Genomic DNA, 19,794 nt, shown 5'->3' with positions numbered 1-19,794 from the left:
CCTGTGCCAGGGCCTCCCCACCCTCCCAGGGAACAGTTCTTTCCCAATATCTAAACTAATCCGGCCCTCTGGCAGTGGAAAGCCATTCCCCCTTGTCCTGTCACTCCAGACCCTTGTCCCCAGTCCCTCTCCAGCTCTCCTAGAGCCCTGTTAGGCACTGGAAAGGGCTCCAAGTTCCCCGTCTCAATCCTTCTCCTCTCCAGGTGAACACCCCCAGCTCTCCCAGCCTGGTTCCAGAGCAGAGGGGCTCCAGCCCTGGGAGCAGCTCCGTGGCCTCCTCTGGACTGGCTCCAACAAGGTCCATGTCTGAGGCAGCAATTTCCAGAGCAACACAGGTGTCTTATCCTTATTCTTACCACTAATTTATTCACATTAGGTTAAGAAATGGATCATTAACTAAGTATTTTCAGTCTGTCAAGAAGAGCACTGGTAAGACTCTGCTTACAGAGGTCACTCTGTGCCCCCAAAGGTACCTTTGCTCCCTTACTTCATTCAATGTTAGACTGATTAACAAGCTTCAGTACCAAAATGCCAATGTAAGTGCTTTCAGATGCCCACAGATTCAGCCAAGAAGGGTTGTGACATGAAGAACAGATCTGCAGCCATTTCCTAACACTCCAAATGGGTATCAGAAACTAGGAAGTACAAGTTTTACACCAGGATCAGCAATAGAATATTTTTTACAAACATTAAGCTTGCCACAAACTGTGAGGTTTAGTACTTCTCATATATTAGTGCCTCATTTAGAGTAGCCAATGACTGCACCAAGATTAATTTCAATTAATTCAGTTCATTATGCCAATGCCCAGATACTTAATTGCTTCTCTTGCCAGCTGGAAATCCTCAGAGTTTAAGTTATTGCTGAGAAAGGGTAAACTTCATTAGTCTTCTAAGCTCAGCTATTTGCACTGCTCAAGTATTCCTTGCCACAGGAAAACTGAGCAGCATGAGCTACTCCTGTTGTATAATAATTTAGATGAGATACATTCCCCAAAAGCAGGCAGCAAGACTTCCAGAGGGCAGGGAAGGCAACAAGACCAACACTTACCTGCAATGGACCAAACAAAGATTCCACCAACCCACCTCCCATATTAGGAAGACACAATTAAGTCTATCCTGCATCATACAACCATAGGATTTTTCCATACATGTCTTTTCACTCCTTGATTTCTTCTTTACCTTTGTGTGAGCTTCCTTACCACAGCACTGGTTTCTGCTGCTGCTCAGAGCACATCCTACAGAATCCACCTGAAATACACTGGTTTCAGACTGCACCTGAGAATTCCTGTCTTTCTTCATACCACCACCATCTCCTACTTATTTAGCCCAAGAAACTTAAAATTTTGAACTGCTTCTTGATCTTGCCTGGTACATCTTTAATGCCTTAACTGTAAAGAAATATTTACATATTTATCTCTTAGAACAAATTAATTCTGTGATTCTGTAATTATATTTACTGCTACTTCCTGTACTAACTCAGGACACACCTACCTGAGTAACTGAGGATGTCATTACAAACATTCTGTATTCACCTACTCTCAAACTCTACTGATCACCTAATACCCATTTTCAAAAAGACAAAGCAAATTTACACTTCATCCCTTATTTCTTTAAACGAGGCTAAAATGCCCACTTGAAAGTCCATTTAAAACTTCCACAGATGTTAGTATGAAGAATTTTCTACATCAAACATATCAGTTTTGTTCCTCGTTTTATTCAGCAGCTTTATGCCAAGTAATTAAATTAACATCGTAAGCTTGGGTGCACTTTTATTTTACAGTTGCTGACGTTGAGGATTTATTTTATGGCTCAGATAGGAAAGGAATACTTGAAAGTCTGTATAATTCTATTTAGTGCTTTATAAATTTATAAAAGATGAGGGAGACAGAGCAAGGAAAGGCAAAACAAGTAATAGCAGCAAGTCAGCCTCTCCAGATTGATGAGAGCTGTGTCTTACTGACTGATTTCTATCAATGCTCTCAGCTGAGGAAGGTGCCCAAGGGCCTCCAAGAACAGCAAAGTACTCCAGGAGTACTACAAAAATCCTTCCCTGACCCAGCACTCCACACAGCACAAGCACCATCCTCCTAATAAAAACACCAGCACCTGAAAATGTAGCTGGTTTTAAAAGCAGAGGCACCTGCTACAGAAAGGAGATATTAACTCCATGTCTCTGGGACAGCTTTATGTAGGACATGATGTCCTACTGACTTTCTCATCATGTTGAGGAAAAGGTTTGCAGTGGAAAAACCCCACTCTCTTCCCTGCTGGAAAAGAGGAGTTATCCTGGCCATTCCCTCAGAGGCACTTGACTGCATCAGTGCAGATCATTAACAAAATGCAGCACAAAACAACACTGTGCTGGATCACAGTGTTCTTCCTCCACTAAGCAACTCCTCTTAGCAGAGAGCCAGCTTTGACAGCTCTAAGGAACAGCCAGAAGAATTCCCATCACCTTTCTCCCACTGCATTAAAACTTGAGCCTTCTAGCCACAGGTGAGCAGGAACCCAGCAACAAATCCCGAGTATTGGAATGAAAAGAACACAGGCTTTCAGCAAATACTTTATTTTTAGACTCTAATTGCAGTCATGTGCTTGAGTGACACTGCTGGTGCCACGCTGCTCCCACATGATGGAAGAGAAGGGAGACCCTGTTTTACTTCAGACATGGCACAGCCCCAGGGTTCTGTGAGAGTCAAAGCCCAAACATCCCCTTTCAGCTAAGTTACAGGAAAGAGCTTTGAGCCTCAGAATCCATGAGGTGTCCTAAGGCTCTGACCCTTAAAATCCACATAAACCATGTGTGCTGCTACCTTCCCACCCGAAGACAGACTGTCTCCTGCTCCTCTGCTGCATTTTATACATCAAGCAGCCAGCAGACTACACAAAAAAAAGAGAGGAGCAAACCCTGCCCAGATGTGCTGTTTTAGTCAGAAGTTGTGAAAGTGAAGGTTTCTCTCTTCACACCACCACAAACCACCAGGCAGGGAGGAAAAGAGGCAGGAAACCACATCAAAGAGCCCATGTGAGACAACACCTCACCTCGAGCTCTGTCCTGAGCACTGCCAGCAGCAAAGCAGCTCCTCAGGGAATCACCCACAGCCATTCACAGAATTCACAGAATGACCAGGTTGGAAGAGACCTCCAAGATCATCATGTCCAACCCAGCCCCAACACCTCAACTAAACCATGGTACCCAGTCTGTTTTTAAACACATCCAGGGATGGGGACTCCACCACCTCCCCGGGCAGACCATTCCAGAACTTTATAACCCTTTCTGTGAAAATTTTTTTCCTAATATCCAACCTATATTCCCTTGGTGCAGTTTGAGACTGTGTCCTCTGCTTCTGTCAGTGCTGCCTGGAAAAAAGAGCCCAACCCCACCTGAGCACAGCCACCTTTCAGGGAATTGTAGAGAGTGATAAGGTCACCTCTGAGTCTCCTTTTCACCCAGCTGAACACCCCCAGCTCCCTCAGTCGTCCTTCACAGGGCCTCTGTTCCAAGCCCTTCACCAACCTTCCTTCCATGCAGCAGCAGCAGGAGAAGCGGGAGCGCTGCAGGTACTTACCAGGGGCAGGAAAGAAATGAGAAATCCATATATTACCTCTGCCAAAGGAATCTGGCACTTGCTGTGGCTGCAGTGGTCCCCAGGAAAGCTGCCACCAGGAGCCTACGCCGGGTGCCGGGGTGCTGGGCTGTCCCATGGTAACGCCGCGACACTGCCGCCAGCCCCGCGGCCACGGGCAGGAAGCGCAGCCGGAACATCCTGCGGAATGAGAGCGCTGCTTGAGGACAAAGTTTCCAAGTGTTGCCTGTTCTAAACTAGGAAAAGTTTCACAGAGTAGCTCATGGGTGTTTATTACCTGTTCTGAAAGAGGCACGTAATCTGCCTAATAAACAGATTAAATGTCTGTGAGTGTCAGGTATGGGCACACACTGATAGAAAAAAGGCAATCCTAACTCAGGGAAGAAATGATGTCTGGCTCCAGACCAGAAGGCTGAAGGACAGCTTTATTGAAACTATACTATATGACATTAATATACTACTTAAAGAGAGACTATCCTCTTCTACATACATACTTCTTACTTACCTGTCAACTAACAACTCGTGACTTCTCTGCTGAGTCTGAGACACAGCTGGATCCGATTGGTCACTGAACCCAAATAAACTTCACCAGAATCCAACCCAGCAACCACTTCAGGTAAACAATCTCCACACCACATTCCACGTGGGGAAAACAAAGGAGCAGAGATAAAGATTGTTTTCTCTTCTCTCTGTGCTTCTCCTGAGAGACAGAATTATGTCTCTCTGTCCAGAGAATATGAATGCCACACATATCTAGCTGTCACATCCAGCTGCTAATCAGTGTTATTCCAATTCCTCAGCCTTTCCCCAAAACCCTCATCAGGAGGGAATCCCACCTTCCCACAGAGGCTGTGGACATCCCTGCAAATGTTCAAGGCCAGGCTGGATGAGTCTTGGAGCAACCTGGTTTAGGGAAGGTGCCCCTGTCCTGCAAGGGGTTGGAACTGGATGATATTAAAGGTCCCTACCAATCCAAAACATTCCATGATTCTATGAAATATCTGCAGCCCATCTCTCAATTTTCAAGGCATGGAAGATGGCAGGTAGACCTGATAAACAACTACAGCAGGTAAGAGGCATTTGGCCAGAAGCAAAGTCACAGCTGGATTTTAAAAGGCAAATTTAGCCAAATAACAAACAAACCTATCAAACAAAACCCAACCCAGGCATTTAAATTTTCCTCAGAAAACCCTACTGTTCTTAAATGCCTTTTTTTAGCTAGCCTGGAGCAAAACATTTATATGCAACTGTAAGTACAGGACAAGTTTCAAAGTGTCAAAACTTATAAAATACAATCCATACCCCATTACATGCCCAACAGAACAGAGACAAATGGGAAAGCAGAGCTACAAATCTAAACATAATTACAGCAGAGAAAAGGAACCACAGAAACACCACCTCATCACACACCAGCTGCAGGAGGCAAAGCAATTTTGGTGGCTCACAGGATTGAAGGCAAAGGGTAAATGCTGCCTTTGAAAATTTGCTGCGTGTTCTTGTGAAATAAAGGTTTTATTTCTGAGGCAAATGCAATTTTTTCATTCACAAGGTCAGCCAGAAAATTGGGAACAGAATGGTAAAGGAATTCCCCAAAAAAACACAGCACAGAGGAGCAGCAGCCTAATTTTTCCTTTTATTCCCCATTCTTGCCATTCTACTCAAATATTCCCAGGCAGCAAATAACCACAGAATACAAAAATAAAGCCACAACTGTTGTTTTCTATTTGCTTCTGCAACACAGGATGCCACCACACCGTTCTGCTGAACCATTAACTTCCAAAAATGAGGATCCTGGCAACTGTCTGTGCAAGCACCTCTCATGTGTGTGGTGTGTTAGGCCATTCCCACTGCCGAGAGCTGGATATATCAGTGCCACTTGCTGCAGGTCAGGATTCCACAACAGAGGGATGCACAATTTGGGATGGGAACAGAGGAAGAGGGAGGGAAGACACATCAAATATTCAGCAGATAATTCTGAGGGCGGGAGCTCAATATCTTTTAAGGTAAGAGGTGGCAGAGAAGGCCCTGAAGACTTCACAGCACAATCAAGTGATGAAAAATCGTTAAAAAATCCCTTCTCAGTGGGTTTTTTCAGATTAAAACTTTTGCCCAGTCCTGGGACAAGGGAGGTAGGATGGAGTACAACAGATGGTGGAGGTGGCAAAGCCAAAGGCTGCCTGTCCATCCCCACCCTGGTTTATGGGCAAACACCACAAATTTCAGTGCTCACAGTGAATCCATCCAAACAGCATCCATTTGATAATTCATCTGTGCTCCTATCAAAATTGGTATTATGGCTTTGTTTATTCCTTTTCAAAAAAAAACAGGTTTAAAATTCAAATGTTAATAGAATGCAGGCAGCTAACAGCACTGATCCTCCAATCCTCTCCAGCTCTGAACAACAATCAGATGGTTATGAAAAACAACTCTGATTTCAAATTTAAAATTATTTCCACGCTACACAAACCTGATGTTCCCATTTCGTCTCCAGGGATGAATTGCTGTTCCATATGCAGAGGAAAATCTGCATGTGTTCCTTTCCCCAAGAAGCTATCTTTGCCCTTTCTAGGGCTCCCCATCCTAATTACAACTCTGTATTCCTAACATGTATTGGATAAGGGAAGTATTGCCAGTATCATTTAATCAAATAAAATGAAAATTAAGCCCCACAGCGTTTACTTGGGAGCTTGAAGAGATTTTTCACAACATTTCTGATTGTTGGCTTTAGTACTGCATAAATGTTTACTCTGCCTGAGCCTTAAGAAATACTAAATTATCTGCTTTGTCCAAGCAATCTCCATCCTTGATTTTGCTGGGATACTTACCCAGTGTTCACTTGGTAGCAACTGCCTGAGAGAGTTGAAAGCAGCCAGTTCCCACAACTGCCCCAAAATAAAGAGCATCCTTATCTCAGAGCAATTTAAAAAATCCCTTTGGAAGCTGAATTTTCCATCTGTAATTTCTACAATCTCTCACAATTTCCTTTTTTTAAATCAAAAGTGCCATGATATTTGGTACATTTGGTTAAAAACTCCAGGCACTGAAGTCAAGATCACTTGAGAAAGCTGATGCTCGCTTTTAGAAAGATTAAAAATAAGCATCTTGTCCTGTGCAGCAACAAAAAGCTCAACACCACAGTTTGCAGTAGGGCAAGGAATAAAACTGAGATCAAGTATAAAACTCCCATTAGCTGATATGATTGCAGCTTACAATAAGAAACAATCCCTACTTTGAATGATTTACTAAAATAAAAGATTTTTTATAGGATACAACAAAGCAGCCCAGAGGAAAAAAAAACCAACAAACACTTAAATTTTATGTTTGCTTATTTCATTATTTTGGAGTTATCATGATGTTCTAGAACTACAGCTACAAGGAGATCTGTAGACTGTATTTATGTTTCTAAGAGATAAGCCAACCTTACCTTAAATTCTTGCTCAGAACAGCTCTGTAGTTACTTTCAGAGGTTGAATCAATATCCTTGGACAAATGAAATAGTTGGGGCTTTTTTCCAGAACAGAATGACCCATCTGCTTTTATTTATGCCACAATTCATAGGTGTTTTTTTTTTAAAGCAGAAGATCCAACAGAGAGACCCACTAGGAAAACACCACTTCCAACCCAGGACAAAACAGGCTCCATTCAAACTGACACCATCCAAGTCAGGTGAAAAGAAGAAATGCAGCATTTTTTCAGCAGTTACATCAGTTCTGGCTTGATGTGGGTATTTGATTTCCCCAAACAATGACCCTCTGCCTGCCAATCTGCTCTCCAAGGAAATTGAGACAAGCTGTCTACCTCTGGCCTTCCTACACATAAAATGAAAATATTTGAAAAAATCAAATCTAAAGTCTTACAAATTTTCCAGATTTGAAAAAAAAAAAATCAAATCTAGATTTTAAAAAATTTTTCTAGATTTGAAAAAAATCAATCTATCTCAATTCTTTCAAATGTGAAAGGATTGAAAAAATCCTAGATTTTTTCAATGCAGAAAAGAATTGGAAGATCCCAACTCTTGCATCCTTTTTCAGATACCAAAAGGAGAGAACAAAAAGACTTGCTCCTGTTTTTCCAGCCCCTTAATTAGCTCATGATTCCAAGACTGAAAGCACTAAGCAGCTCAGCCTGAGGACAAGGGACTTCCCACACTTGGGTACCCCCCAGCACTAAACTTTCTGTAGATCTCTTAGAGATCCAGAGCAGATAAAACACTTGAAGCAGGATTTTGATGTCAAAGCTGGCCTTGGCAGCACAAGCATGTGAGAAGGAGAACAGTAATTCAATAAGCCAGTGGGTGTTTAATTTTTCATCAGAGAAGGGGTCACAGGCACTTATTTGAACAATTTTACTGGGACATGGTAAGCCCATGAATTAGAGCAGAACGTCAATTGTAAATTTAAATATACTGCTATGCAGGAAGATCTTTTAAAAAAAAAGTGCATTTAGGAGGCACTATTTAGGCATAAAAACTCCAGCAGAGACTGGCTGAGATGGAGTCACTAAGAACTCAAAGAGCTTTGTGGAGCTGTGTGTTTATTAAAAAGCCAAGTTTGACGTTGCCAGAGCACATCAAGACATCCTGACCCAAGAGATGCTGTAGGAAAATTCCTCACCTGTTCCCATCTCAGCCCCTGACTATCAATTATCTCTCAGCCCTGCTCACTGAAACCAGAGCCAACAGCAGAAGAGTGAGGGTAACAGCTCCCAGCTTTCCTGTCTCCATCTTCTTGAGAGGATTGGGAAGAGAGGAAGGAAAAATTAAAATGGGGGAAAAAAGGACAACAAATCAAATGGAAAGGAAGAGTCAATATGTAAGGGAAAAGGGTGAAGCAATCAGGAGAGAAGTTTCACCATTAACACTGAGATTCATAAACCAGGGGGAAAGAAAACCTCAGAGCTTCAACCTGCCTCCACCAAAATCAGTTATGACTTCTCCTTCCCAGAGAAGCTGTGGCTGCCCCTGGAAGTGTCCAAGGCCAGGCTGGGTGGGGCTTGGAGCAGCCTGGGATTGGGGAAGGTGTCCCTGCCTATGGCAGGGGTGGCACTGGATGGGCTTTAAGGTCCTTTCCACCAGGAACCATTCTATTATTCCATGAAATTTGTGTAAGAATAACTCTTGAAAGGATGCCAGGAGGTGCATTCCAGCTAATGGAACACCTGGATCCCTTCCTTCCCCCATTTCCAAGACAGACCCAACAGCTCCTGCTCTTTTCCCCTCCAAATTTTCAGCTTACCGAGCACAATTTTGAGAGAAAGGATTTCACACCTTACTGAAATTATTAGCCTACCAAGACACATAAATCAGTTTTGGGAAAATGAAATCTAGCAGCAAAAGTAATTTCTCCTCAGGTAGGAGACTGGGGCGATATTTGATCCTATTAATTTTGCTGGAGAGGAACCAGATTTCTTTCAGAGCACGATTCAAATTGATGTAGAGTCTACCAGGTATCAATCAACGCAGAAACCTAAGCCATAGCCCAGCAATTTCTTTTTAACTGTCATTGCAGTAAAGTCTCACCTCTTCCTAAAATCCTCAGCCCTGGAAATGACCAATCCCCAACTGCACAGCTCTGTAACTACACCCAGCCATGGCTTAGCCTCCCCTCAGGGATGATCAGTGACATCCCTCCCCTCATGAGCTGCTTTATTCTGCCAAATAATTGTACTGATTTTCAGGGTAAGGAGAGAAGATGATGCATTGCAAACACACAAGCTTTTAGATTTAGCTTTAATAAAGCATTTTTAGAAATTGCAACTGGATTATTTATAAGGATGCAGAACAGTAGCTGGCTTGGGCTTCTCTGGAAAGGGAAACAGGAGTGTTTACATCCTGGGGAAAGACTTTGGTGCCACTAAACTGGCAGAAGAAACTTGGCAAACTCAACAGCAACCCCAAATTTCACCTGCGAGCTGAGTTGCCAGAGGACCTGAGAGTGGATGGATGCAGCCACCATGAAGCACAGCTTTGGAGACACAAATGAAAAATGAGTGGACCCAAACAGAGCAAACTGGGCCCATCTGTTGCAGCAGCGCTGAAAATAGCACCTCCAGCAAGAATACACTATTTCCTTGCTACTTCAGACTGTCAGACTCCAGCAATGCACTGTAGGTTTCTTGGAGGCAGCTATAAACTTGCACAGAAACAAATGCCAAATGCTGCTTTTTCCTGGTTCAAGCTTTCCCTTCCCCTCCTCCACTCAAAATGCAGCACATTCCTTGAGCTTTTCTACCTAGAAAACATTACAGTAAAGCCCAGCCACAAAAAGGTCCCTAGAAACACCTCCAGAGATGTCAGAGGTAATTTAGAAGAGCTGTAAAAACAAAAACCAACCAAAAACCTTCTCACCCCTTATTAAGGAAAACAATCCTGCTTCATGAGCTACTTCTACCCTAATCAGTAGTTTGAAATTTTCTTTTCCCAGTTGCTATTCTCAAATATTCAGACTGCCTTTGCAAACGAGCCACTCCAGCAGGTGCACCAGAGCACAGGTATTTCCTGATTTGAGGAGCAAAGGAGCATCAAAGAACTGTTGGCAGAGGGATAGAAAACATAACACATCTGCTTTTTCCTATAAAAAGTTACAGCCAGCAGGAATGCATCTGCTTAATGGCCTGACTCATTCAACTTGCCTTGCACAATCTGTATCCACAGGGCATGATTTCCCTGAGAATTCCTAACTTTTCCACAGAATGGAGAGACTCTCCTTGAAGCTCCATCCAACAGTCATCCACCTGCATGTACCTCACAAGAAACAAAAAGTATCTCAGAGTAGTCACATTTAAGGAATGTTTATGGCTGATTTGGCTCCAAAAAAACCAGTGTTAATTCCTAATGAATAAACATGAAAAATTAATTGTGGAAGAGAAAAATTTAGAACAAAGCAAAAGCCTCCCTAGGCTGACAAGGTGGCAGTTTGGCAGGTTTGAGTTACCTGCAGATACAATTCCAGCTCCAGAAAGAGACAAAGGTTTTTTGAAGGGTGACAGACAGTGGATTGTCTCAGAATTTGATATGGTGAAGTCTGAACTCCTCTGTGACAAGGAGGAAAAAGATCTGCAAACCCCCCAAAAACCTGAATATCACAATGTGCTAATTTCTCCTTGGCTGAAGTTGCCTTTTTAACAGAAACATCATCTACAGCCACATCCTCCTTAAGAAAATGCTTCTTCTTGGCCAAAGAGTCATGCTTTGGTGGCTCTCTTTTCTACACAAAGAAATTTTGAATTAAAAACTTACTGAAACAAACAAAAATATTCACAGCACCTCTGTTTCATCTACCAGATGGAGATTGTTTGGGAATCAGGAGAAGAGTACAGCATTGTTTTGCCCCCAAAAAGGAAAAGCAGGTCTGAATCACTGCAGTTGCTTTTCCAGCAACACATTGTTGGATTAGTTTGAACTTCAGAGAGGAGAAAAGAATATGGATAAGCCAGGCTAGTGCCTTTTGCTTTTAGAGCACAGCCTGAGGAGCTGGGTTTCAGTAGGAAAAAGCCAGCAGCAAACACTTGGCTCCATCCAAGGTGGGCAGGCAGGCACACCTCAGGTACCTGTCTGTATCACAACTGGGATTTTTGGGACAAAACCCCCACTGCTCTTCTAGCTCCTGAAGCAAAAATGCCAGAGGTGGGAAGTTTGCACCAAACAAATAAAAACACAGAAATTCAAGTGGTGGTACAGAACACAGCTGGTCCATAAAGACACTGGACCAGTGGCTGGTGTGTGTCAGCACAGCAGCTTTGTCTGCATCACGGACAGGCCATGAATTCTGGAGCCACACGGATTCCCAGGGCTCATGTTTCAAGCACAGGTCAGCTGCAACTCTTCTTGTCTCAAAGCATGACCTTCTTTCTTGTTGTCTACATGAGGATCTCAGATTCCACGTCACAGAGCTAAAGTATGAGAAACAACTAGGAATTTTACCTTGAGAGACCTTGGAGACCCAGAAAAAAAATCCCCAACCCAAACCTTGTGCCAGTCTCAGCACAAAATTCCCAGTCACAACCATCAGTGCTTTGGTTCTTCCAACCTTGTCCTGCCCCATGCCCACGGACAAGGAGCTCTTCACATGGTGGGACTACAATTAAAAGCTGCTCTCAAGAGAAGTTAAATCCAGAATGCACAGAAGTAAACACCATAGCAAGTTTCTCTGGGGATAAACAAGTGACTGTACTCACACACAGGGCAGTAGACAAACAGAACCCAGAATTTACTACCCAAGGACTTTTCAGCTAAGTCCACAGAAGCCACAGTAAAACGATTCATGATCTAACAGTCTGTTTTTCCTCTTTTAAAGTATCTTAAATCTAAAACTAAGAGGTGAGGCTGCTACAGGCTTTGGATGGTGTGCACTTCGGGAGACAAAGTGCCTCAGGCTCTACTCACTTTCTGCTATGAGTCCCTGTATATTGTACTTGAAGTGTCAAATGCATCACCCTAAAGATAAATATTCATTCTCAGCCTTTCAGTACCCACAAAAGAGCTGCAGAATTATTTTGGACAAGGACATGGAGCAAAAGGACAAGGGAGAACGGGTTCCCACTGGCAGAGGGCAGGGATGGATGGGATATTGGGAAGGAATTGTTCCCTGGGAGGGTGGGCAGGCCCTGGCACAGGGTGCCCAGAGCAGCTGGGGCTGCCCCTGGATCCCTGGAAGTGTCCAAAGCCAGGCTGGACAGAGCTTGGAGCAGCCTGGGATAGTGGAAGGTGCCCCTGCCCATGGCAAGGGTGGAACTGGATGACTGTTAATAGCCTTTCCATGATTCTGTGTTTAAGAGGGAGCCCCACCATTTGCAGCACACCTTTCTTAGAACAATTCAGTTTAAAAAAGAAAGGCAATATTCAGCTCAAAGGTGTACAATACCCAAAGACCTTGGGTAACTGTTTCCTGCTAAATTATCCCAAACACCATCATCCCACCTGAAGTCACATCTACACCAAGACAGTTTTTCACTGGCACCCCTTCAACATCCCAACAGGAAATCACAGCACCTGGAATTAATATAATTAAGGTTATTTTATTGTTGTACCCAAGCATCCTCAGCCCCACTGCACTGAGCTAAAATATTTGGCCCCAATATGTCAACTGGGAACTTGGGAAGAAAAAACCAAGCATTTCCATATCCCAGATCACCTCAGGACGTGTAACTGCAGCAACTGGAACAGCATAAAACAGTATGTTTTTATAATAAACTTAATATGATTGCTACAGAACTTACTTTGCTCAAGAAAATAAAAATGGTTATTGCCACAGTCCAGATCTAAACATGCTGATGGCTCCCTCAACTATCACCTGAAAAAAGTAACATTTCTGAGCTGCTGCTTCCAAGCCCTGCCCAGACTTCAAATGATTTGCAAGTCTTGCAGCCCAAGGACAACTGGACCATCTCTCCTCAAACTCTGCCATGAGCTTACCCAGGAACCCAGGAGGTGCAACAGGAACCTGCAGGGAGAAGTGACACAGCCACCAGTGACACACAGAGCACTCCAGAGGGTCCCCAGCAGGCAGACACTGATGAGGGAATCAAGGCACATCATTCTTTTTCCTCCAGGACATGGAATTTCAGCTTCCTAGGCTCAGGAAGCATTAGGGAATATCACAAAAGTTGTTGCAGGAAACGGGTCACTGGGAGAACAAGCCACTTCCACAAGGAAATAAAGAGGGGTTACATAAGCTTAAGACTCATTGTAAACACCTTCCACCAAGCCCCATCCAGCCTGGCCTTGGACACTTCCAGGGATCCAGAGGCAGCCACAGTTTCTCTGGGCAGCCTCACATGGAAGGATTTCTTCCCAATATCCCATCTAACCCTGCCCTCTGACAGTGGGAAGTCATTAAATGCTCTGTTGCTCCAGATGGACAAATACATAGTTTAAGTATCTTTTATTAGCTTTGGTTGTATTTTTGTTGGGGCTTTTTATATACCTCCCTATGGTGAAACACATTCTTAGTGAGTACTTCAGGCTTTTTGGGTGTTGGGAGGTTTTTTTTTTTTTTGCATTTTAGGAAAGTGGTGGAACAGCTGAGGTTGGCTTGACAGAAAGCTACAGGCAGACAAACTTCTTCCAGGGCTCAGCATGCCCAAGCACTCGCACCAAGAAAGTCAGCACAACCTTGTACACTGCAAAAAAAAAAAAAAGGCAACTCATTCTCCTACAGCTTTAAGAAAAGCCCTAAGAGAATGCTCCAGGACAAGAATAATTCTACACAGGGTATATTAAGGGTAACAATCAGCCAAATTATGAATTCACCAGTTAAAGCACCTGAGAGCAGGGAGTTGCCCAGCACTCAGCAGCACCATCCTCACCTGTAGCGTATTTGCTCCCAGTTTGCAGGTCAAGAGGTCACAGAGAACACAGGGAAGTATTTCTCAGCTGGGGCCTGTTCTAAAAATGAGAAAGAAACATAATAAAGAACATAACTTCGTGCTGCATCCAATTTCCCTCCTGGCAGTCATGCCCTGCAGTGCTTACACTTATCGACCTCAGGAAATGTATCTCAGACTGAGCCAAAAAAAGCCAGGAGGAGGAAAATGGCCAACAGCTGAATAAAGGAATTAAAGATAAGCCAGGCCTTTAACCCAAACCTGAGCTGGCAATGAGGATTCTAAAGGAGAAACCTTCTGGTTTGACTTGCCCACTCCCCTAGACCCCACTAAGCACAGCCAGATTTACCATCTTTCCCAAGCAGCTCATTAAACTGCAAGCAAGTACAGAACACATAAATCACGTTGTGATAAACATCAGGCATTTCTGTGCTCTGAGCAGTACATTAACTCAAATTCACCCTAAAGGTTTCCCGACACAAACTGCACATCAAACGCAGCTGGGGCCATTCAGTTAAAAGCTTTAAAGAACCTCTATCAAGAGAAAGGGGTTTGACGTGAGCTGTAACACACGGCGATAACTCACACAGCCCGGGCAGCGCCGCTGGCGATCCCACAACCAGCAAGAAAACCAACCCAAACCTAGCTGCTCGCACGGTGGGAGATCCCCCCCAAACACTCCCTGCAGGGCCCCTGGGCGCCGAACACCGGCGGGACCCCCCGTTCCTCTGAGCGCCGCGATGGAGCCCCAGACCCGCGGGTTCATTTCCCAGGGGGAAGGCACCGTGTTACTGCGGGACGGAGGATGGAGAAGCCAGAAGAGCACGGCATCCCGAGCCCCGTGTGTGCCGGAAACCCTGGTTTTCCCGGGCAGCAGCTCTGTCTCAGCCTGGGACCCCTCAGCACCAAGCCCCGGGAGCCAGGACCCCTCACTCCCGGGGCCCTGGAGTCCCTCAGCCCCGGGAGGCACAACCCTCCTATTCCCGGGGCCTACGACTCCCCCTAGACCCGTTTCCATTCCCGTGGCCCGGGAACCCCTGCTCAGCCCCCTGAGACCTACGGCCTAAGCTGACCCGATATTCCGGGGCCTTAAACTTCCCCGTGCCTTGGGAACCCCCCCTCGCCGCCCAGTTCTGGGCTCTGGCATCTACTCAGCCTGGGCCCCGACCAAGCCCAAGGCCGGGAACACCGCAGCCCCAGGACCGTGGACTCCTCAGCCTTGAGCCGGCCCCCTCAGGACCCCACTCACCTCAACCCCGCCGCCGCTCCCGCCGCCCCGCCCGCCGGGCGCGCGCTTCCGGGGGCGGGGCCTGCGCCGAGCGTGGGCGTGTCCTGCCCTGGTGGGCGTGGCCTCGGCTCCCGCCGAGCGCCGTGAGGGGCGCGGGGGTCGCTGCGGGTTTGGGGGAGTCCGTGCGTGTGTAGGGGTTCAGAATCCTCTTTGTGTAGGTCACGAGAGGCTTTTATGCAGCGTGTGGTGAGTGTTCCTGCGGGTCCTGTCTGTAGGGGCTGAGGGGATTTGGTATAGGGTCTTGAAGAGTGTGTGTGGGACTTTGACATACTTGAAGGCCTGTATACAGGGTCTCAGGGGCCCATATATATGTGGCTTCTGTGAGATCTATATATAAGGTCTGAGGCACCCACCTATCTGTAGGTAGATAGATAGTCTGAAAGCTCTATATATAGGGTCTGAGATGCCCAGATAGACAGACAGAGGCTCTGAAAGGCCTGTGTATGGGTTCTGAGGGGCCCATATATATTTATAGGTTCTGAAAGGTCTGTATATAGTGTCTCAGCGGTCCAGATAGATAGACAGAGGCTCTGAAAGGCATCTAGGTAGGATCTGAGGAGCCTATATACATATATCTATATATATTTTTTCTGAAAGGTCTGTATATAGAGTCTCAGGAGCCTATCTATGGTGTATATATATATATACACACGTATGAATGTATATGTATATATATGTATATACACATATATATTTATATATGCTCTGAAAGGTCTGCATACAGGGTCTCAGGGGCCCATATCTGTAGGTCCTTCAAGGCCTGTATACAGTGTAGAAGGAGCATATTTACAGGTCCTGAATGGCCTGTCTGTAGGGTCTGAGGGGCTTATGTACAGGTCCTGAAAGGCTTGTGTGCACTGTACAAGGAGTGTCTCTATAGGTCCTGGTTAGCAGGGCTGAAGGGCCTGTGTATAGGGCCTGGAAGAGTGGTATATGGGGTCTCAGGGGCTTTTATATATCTGTATAATCACAGAATCATAGAATGTTAATTGCATTGGAAGGGATCTTAAAGATCATCTTGTTTTGCTGTGGACAGGGACACCTTCCACCATCCCAGGCTGCTCCAAGCCCCATCCAATCCGGCCTTGGACACTTCCAGGGGCAGCCACAGCTGCTCTGGGCACCCTGTGCCAGGGCTGTCCACCCTCCCAGGGAACAATTCCTTCCTTCTCCGGGGTGGTGGGTAGGTGTGGCAGCAGCCTCAGCCGTGCCCAGTGGCCCAGGAATGGGATGGCAGCAGGAAGGGAAAGTGAGAAAGGCACGCCTGGGTCATGTGCACCTTGGCATCCAGCTCAGAGGGAGGATTCACTGCTGAGGAGGCTAATTTTAGCTATTTTAATTTTAGTTGCTTCCAGATGCCTCTTAGGCTGGCTCTCCTCGGGCTTTAATGTACCCCCCCCCCATTAAAAAACACATTTTCCAGAGGCATAAATAGACAGCAATTGCTCTTGAGGAATCCAGGAGGCTGCTGAGTCCTGACACTGCCCTCCCACAGCGGGAAGGCTGCGGGGATTTTTAGGGTGAAACTTTTGGCGAGGCTTAAGGGGGTCCCAGAGGCTTAGAGGTGGATGAGGTCTGGCCATGTCCAGATCCCAAAAAATGGGTGGGAGAAGCAGCCAGGAAACAGTGGCATGTTTGGGTAGCTCAGGTTTGAGTTGTGATGAGACAGGGATCACCATCCTGCACAGTCCAGAGGAATTTTCCCCTCCTATCCTGTTGCTCCATGAGAAGCTGGGCAGTGCTCAGCTTACAGGTGGCCAACACAATTCCTTTATTGGCAAGTAGACTCTGCCCCCCATCTCAGGGCTGTGCAGAAACCTGGAAGCACCAACTTTCTTCTAAATAAAAGGAGAAAAAAAGCACTTGGACCTGGGATCCTCCTGAATTTCCTCCTCCACCCATGTCTAATGCACCTGCACGATTTTGCATCAATCTCCAGGTGCCCAATTCTGCTGTATCACATCTGTAGGGGTAAAATTGGTTAATCCTAAATTTAAATAACATGGAGAAAGTGGTGAATCTATGGACTAAAAGGTCATTTAGGATTTTTCTTCCTAGCTGGTTTATTTAATCCAAGCACTTTGGGGCATGAGCAGGTTTTCCAAAGTGACGGCTTTGCCTATGGCTTATCCCACACTCACTTTCTCTTACATCAGTGTTTTATTTGCAGGAGGGAACAATCCATGCCCCTCTCAGCAGTGTCAGGATGGTTGATGAGGGTTTGAAGCTTAAGTTTTCCACTTTCCCACTGCAATATATTAATTGCAAACTCTGGCGTGCTTTTCTCCAGCAATTCTTCTCAGGAGCAGCTTTCCAATATTCAACCAGCTGTAATTATAAGCACCAGGAGAAAGCCTTGTTAAATACATTATTTTATTTAGGTTTTCCAAGAGTGGAAGATGCTTCTAGCAGGAGTTTTTGACATGAAATGACAGGGTTTCATTTTGGTGCCAATATCCTCACCCCTCTCTCTCCCTGCACCTTGGGGAGTCGTTCCCTGCTGGCTCGTTTAATTGCCTGGGGTATTGATCTCAGGGCTCACATTTAATTCCCATTTTTGTGCTTTGTAACGAGTGCCCACACATTCAGTATGGGTTTGCTAATGAATTTTTGGCTTTTCTGCTGCCCTTAGCCTTTGCTCAAAGCCCGTCTTCCCCCACCTCTGTCAAATATTCCCTGGAAATGTATAAACTCTGCCAAAAATTTTACTTTTGGTCATTCCCAGCTCCTCTTTAATGATAAATAAATATCTAAATACAGAGTATGAATGGCTGGAGGAGCAGGGAAGAGGAGAGAGTTGGGGCAGGGTCTGCTTGCTGTGCCCATCCCTGTCCTCCCTGGGAGCTGCTGGCACTGATCCCTGAAGGAAACCCCATGAGGAGGAGAGCACAGGCTCATCCTAAACGTGTCTGTGCTCCCCCAGGCAAAAATATTTGGGGTGGGTAGTTCATGAGGAGAAGAGGTGGCTCTGGTCCCAAGGGCCTTCCCCATCCTGGGCCTTCCTTCCTGCCCCTTTCCTGCCTTTCTAATCTTTCTTTACCAGTTCACCCAGGCTGCATTAACCACAGTTTTGCCATTTTTAGGATTTTAATCCCACTGTGCTGGGATGCTGGGAGCTGTCCCAGGGAGAGAGGCTGATGTGGCAGAGAGGGAAACCCTGGCTGTGGTCCATGAGGTGCCGAGATGTGTGGGGGAATATCTTCCACTGTGGACTCATCACTGAGGGCTTTGCTACTCAAAATCCTTGTTCTGAAGCATTTTTCCTTTCACCATTAGTTTTCAACATAACAGGACAGGGAAATACAACAAGCAGAGATCAAGCAAAGGCTCTGTCTGGTCTGAGCAATGAAGCTCAAGAGCAGCTGCTGCTGCAATTTGTCTCCTTGGTTTTCCAAGAAAATGCAAATAATCATTGAAATGCTAAATGTGGGAAGTCAGAAAGACATTGGGTAAATCCTTCCAGAAGGACACAGTCAAGGCTTCAACCATGTTTTCCCAACCAACAAAGAGAAAGAAGGGAAAGCTGATCTCTGCAGGAAAAACCCAGCCAGAAATGAGGATTGAGGTGGAGGATTTCTCAGGGACAAACTCCAAAATGACATTGCCTGGAGGAAAGCTTAGAACACCCATCAGGACTTGTGGAAGGCAGCACTGGAGGGAGGTGGGGATGAAAAAAGGAGTGTTGTGATGGTGTGGGTGATACTGAAGCACATCTGTGTCATCCCATGACTTGGTCGTGCTCCTCTCCGTATTTTTAGAAACGCAGAGGGAGAAATAACAGGAATTAAGAAGGAGCTGCCATTGGTGTTGTAGTAACTCCCAGGCCAGAGGGAAAAGTCTTTTCTAAGTAAAGTAATCCAGGTACCTCATCTTTCAAGAGAAAGCTGAGCACAGATTGCTTATTTAGCCCAGGTGCTGCAAGGTCTATGCTGGCAGCCCAGCCCACCATGTCTGCAAAAAAAAAAAAAAAAAAAATATATATATATCCAGATATTTTCTTACCCTTCACTGAAACACTGAAACTGCTGTTGGGTGGGGCACCAGTCTGACCCAGCACCCCAAATCCCTGTGCCACCCTTACACTGTATCCGTTGTAGTATCTTTGCTGCACCCCATCTTCCTGCAGCCTCTACCTGGTGGTCTCCTTCTCCCGGTGCTCCCCACCTCCCTGCACCCCCTCCCTAGTGCATCCCACCTCCCTGCACCCCTCTCCTGGTGCTCCCCACCTCCCTGCACCCCCTCCCTAGTGCATCCCACCTCCCTGCACCCCTCTCCCGGTGCTCCCCATCTCCCCGCGTCCCGTCCCTGGCTGTTCCCCCTTAGGGGTCCCCCCGCTCCCCCTCTTTCCACTCCCTGGCCCCGCCCCTCATGGCCCCGCCCACCTCTTGCCCCGCCCCGCGGCACCCCTGCCGAGGAGTTTCCCTGCCCTCGGGCCCGCTCGCAGCTCCGCCCACCGGCCAATCGCCTCTGCGGGCGGCCCACCCGCTCGGCGCCGATTGGCTGCCCGAGCCCCGGGGCCGGCCGGAGGGGCGCCGCGATTGGCTAGCGCTGTAGGCTGGCTCCGCCTCGCCGCTCCCCGCCCGCCCCGCCCCGCTC

At 46.2% G+C, this 19,794-nt stretch overlaps 2 protein-coding genes across 5 annotated transcripts in view; one reads left to right on the top strand and one right to left on the bottom strand.

The window, feature by feature from the left end:
* Positions 1-15,230, bottom strand: part of MICU1 (mitochondrial calcium uptake 1) — an 88,550-nt gene extending 73,320 nt beyond the window's left edge. For 3 of the 4 annotated variants that reach the window (XM_053949607.1, XM_053949610.1, XM_053949609.1), the window contains exons 1-3: positions 15,160-15,230; positions 13,893-13,971; positions 3,606-3,767 (exon numbers count right to left, since the gene is read on the bottom strand). In XM_053949607.1, coding sequence (XP_053805582.1) covers positions 3,606-3,766 — 161 coding nt within the window. In that variant the 5' untranslated portion in view covers position 3,767; positions 13,893-13,971; positions 15,160-15,230. Of the gene's footprint in view, positions 1-3,605; positions 3,768-13,892; positions 13,972-14,983; positions 15,027-15,159 lie in introns of those variants that run through there. The other variant, XM_053949608.1, reaches the window with a different exon arrangement.
* Positions 15,231-15,357: 127 nt separating this feature from the next.
* The window catches only part of MCU (mitochondrial calcium uniporter), an 85,726-nt gene continuing 81,289 nt past the window's right edge, over positions 15,358-19,794 (top strand). The window contains exon 1 of the mRNA XM_053949179.1: positions 15,358-15,384. Coding sequence (XP_053805154.1) covers positions 15,373-15,384 — 12 coding nt within the window. The 5' untranslated portion in view covers positions 15,358-15,372. The remainder of the gene's footprint in view (positions 15,385-19,794) is intronic.

This window comes from Vidua chalybeata, chromosome 8, assembly GCF_026979565.1.
Source record: "Vidua chalybeata isolate OUT-0048 chromosome 8, bVidCha1 merged haplotype, whole genome shotgun sequence".
NCBI lineage: Eukaryota > Metazoa > Chordata > Aves > Passeriformes > Viduidae > Vidua > Vidua chalybeata.
The sequence above is the reverse complement of the archived record's forward strand: the minus strand, read 5'-3'. Positions and strand labels throughout refer to the sequence as shown.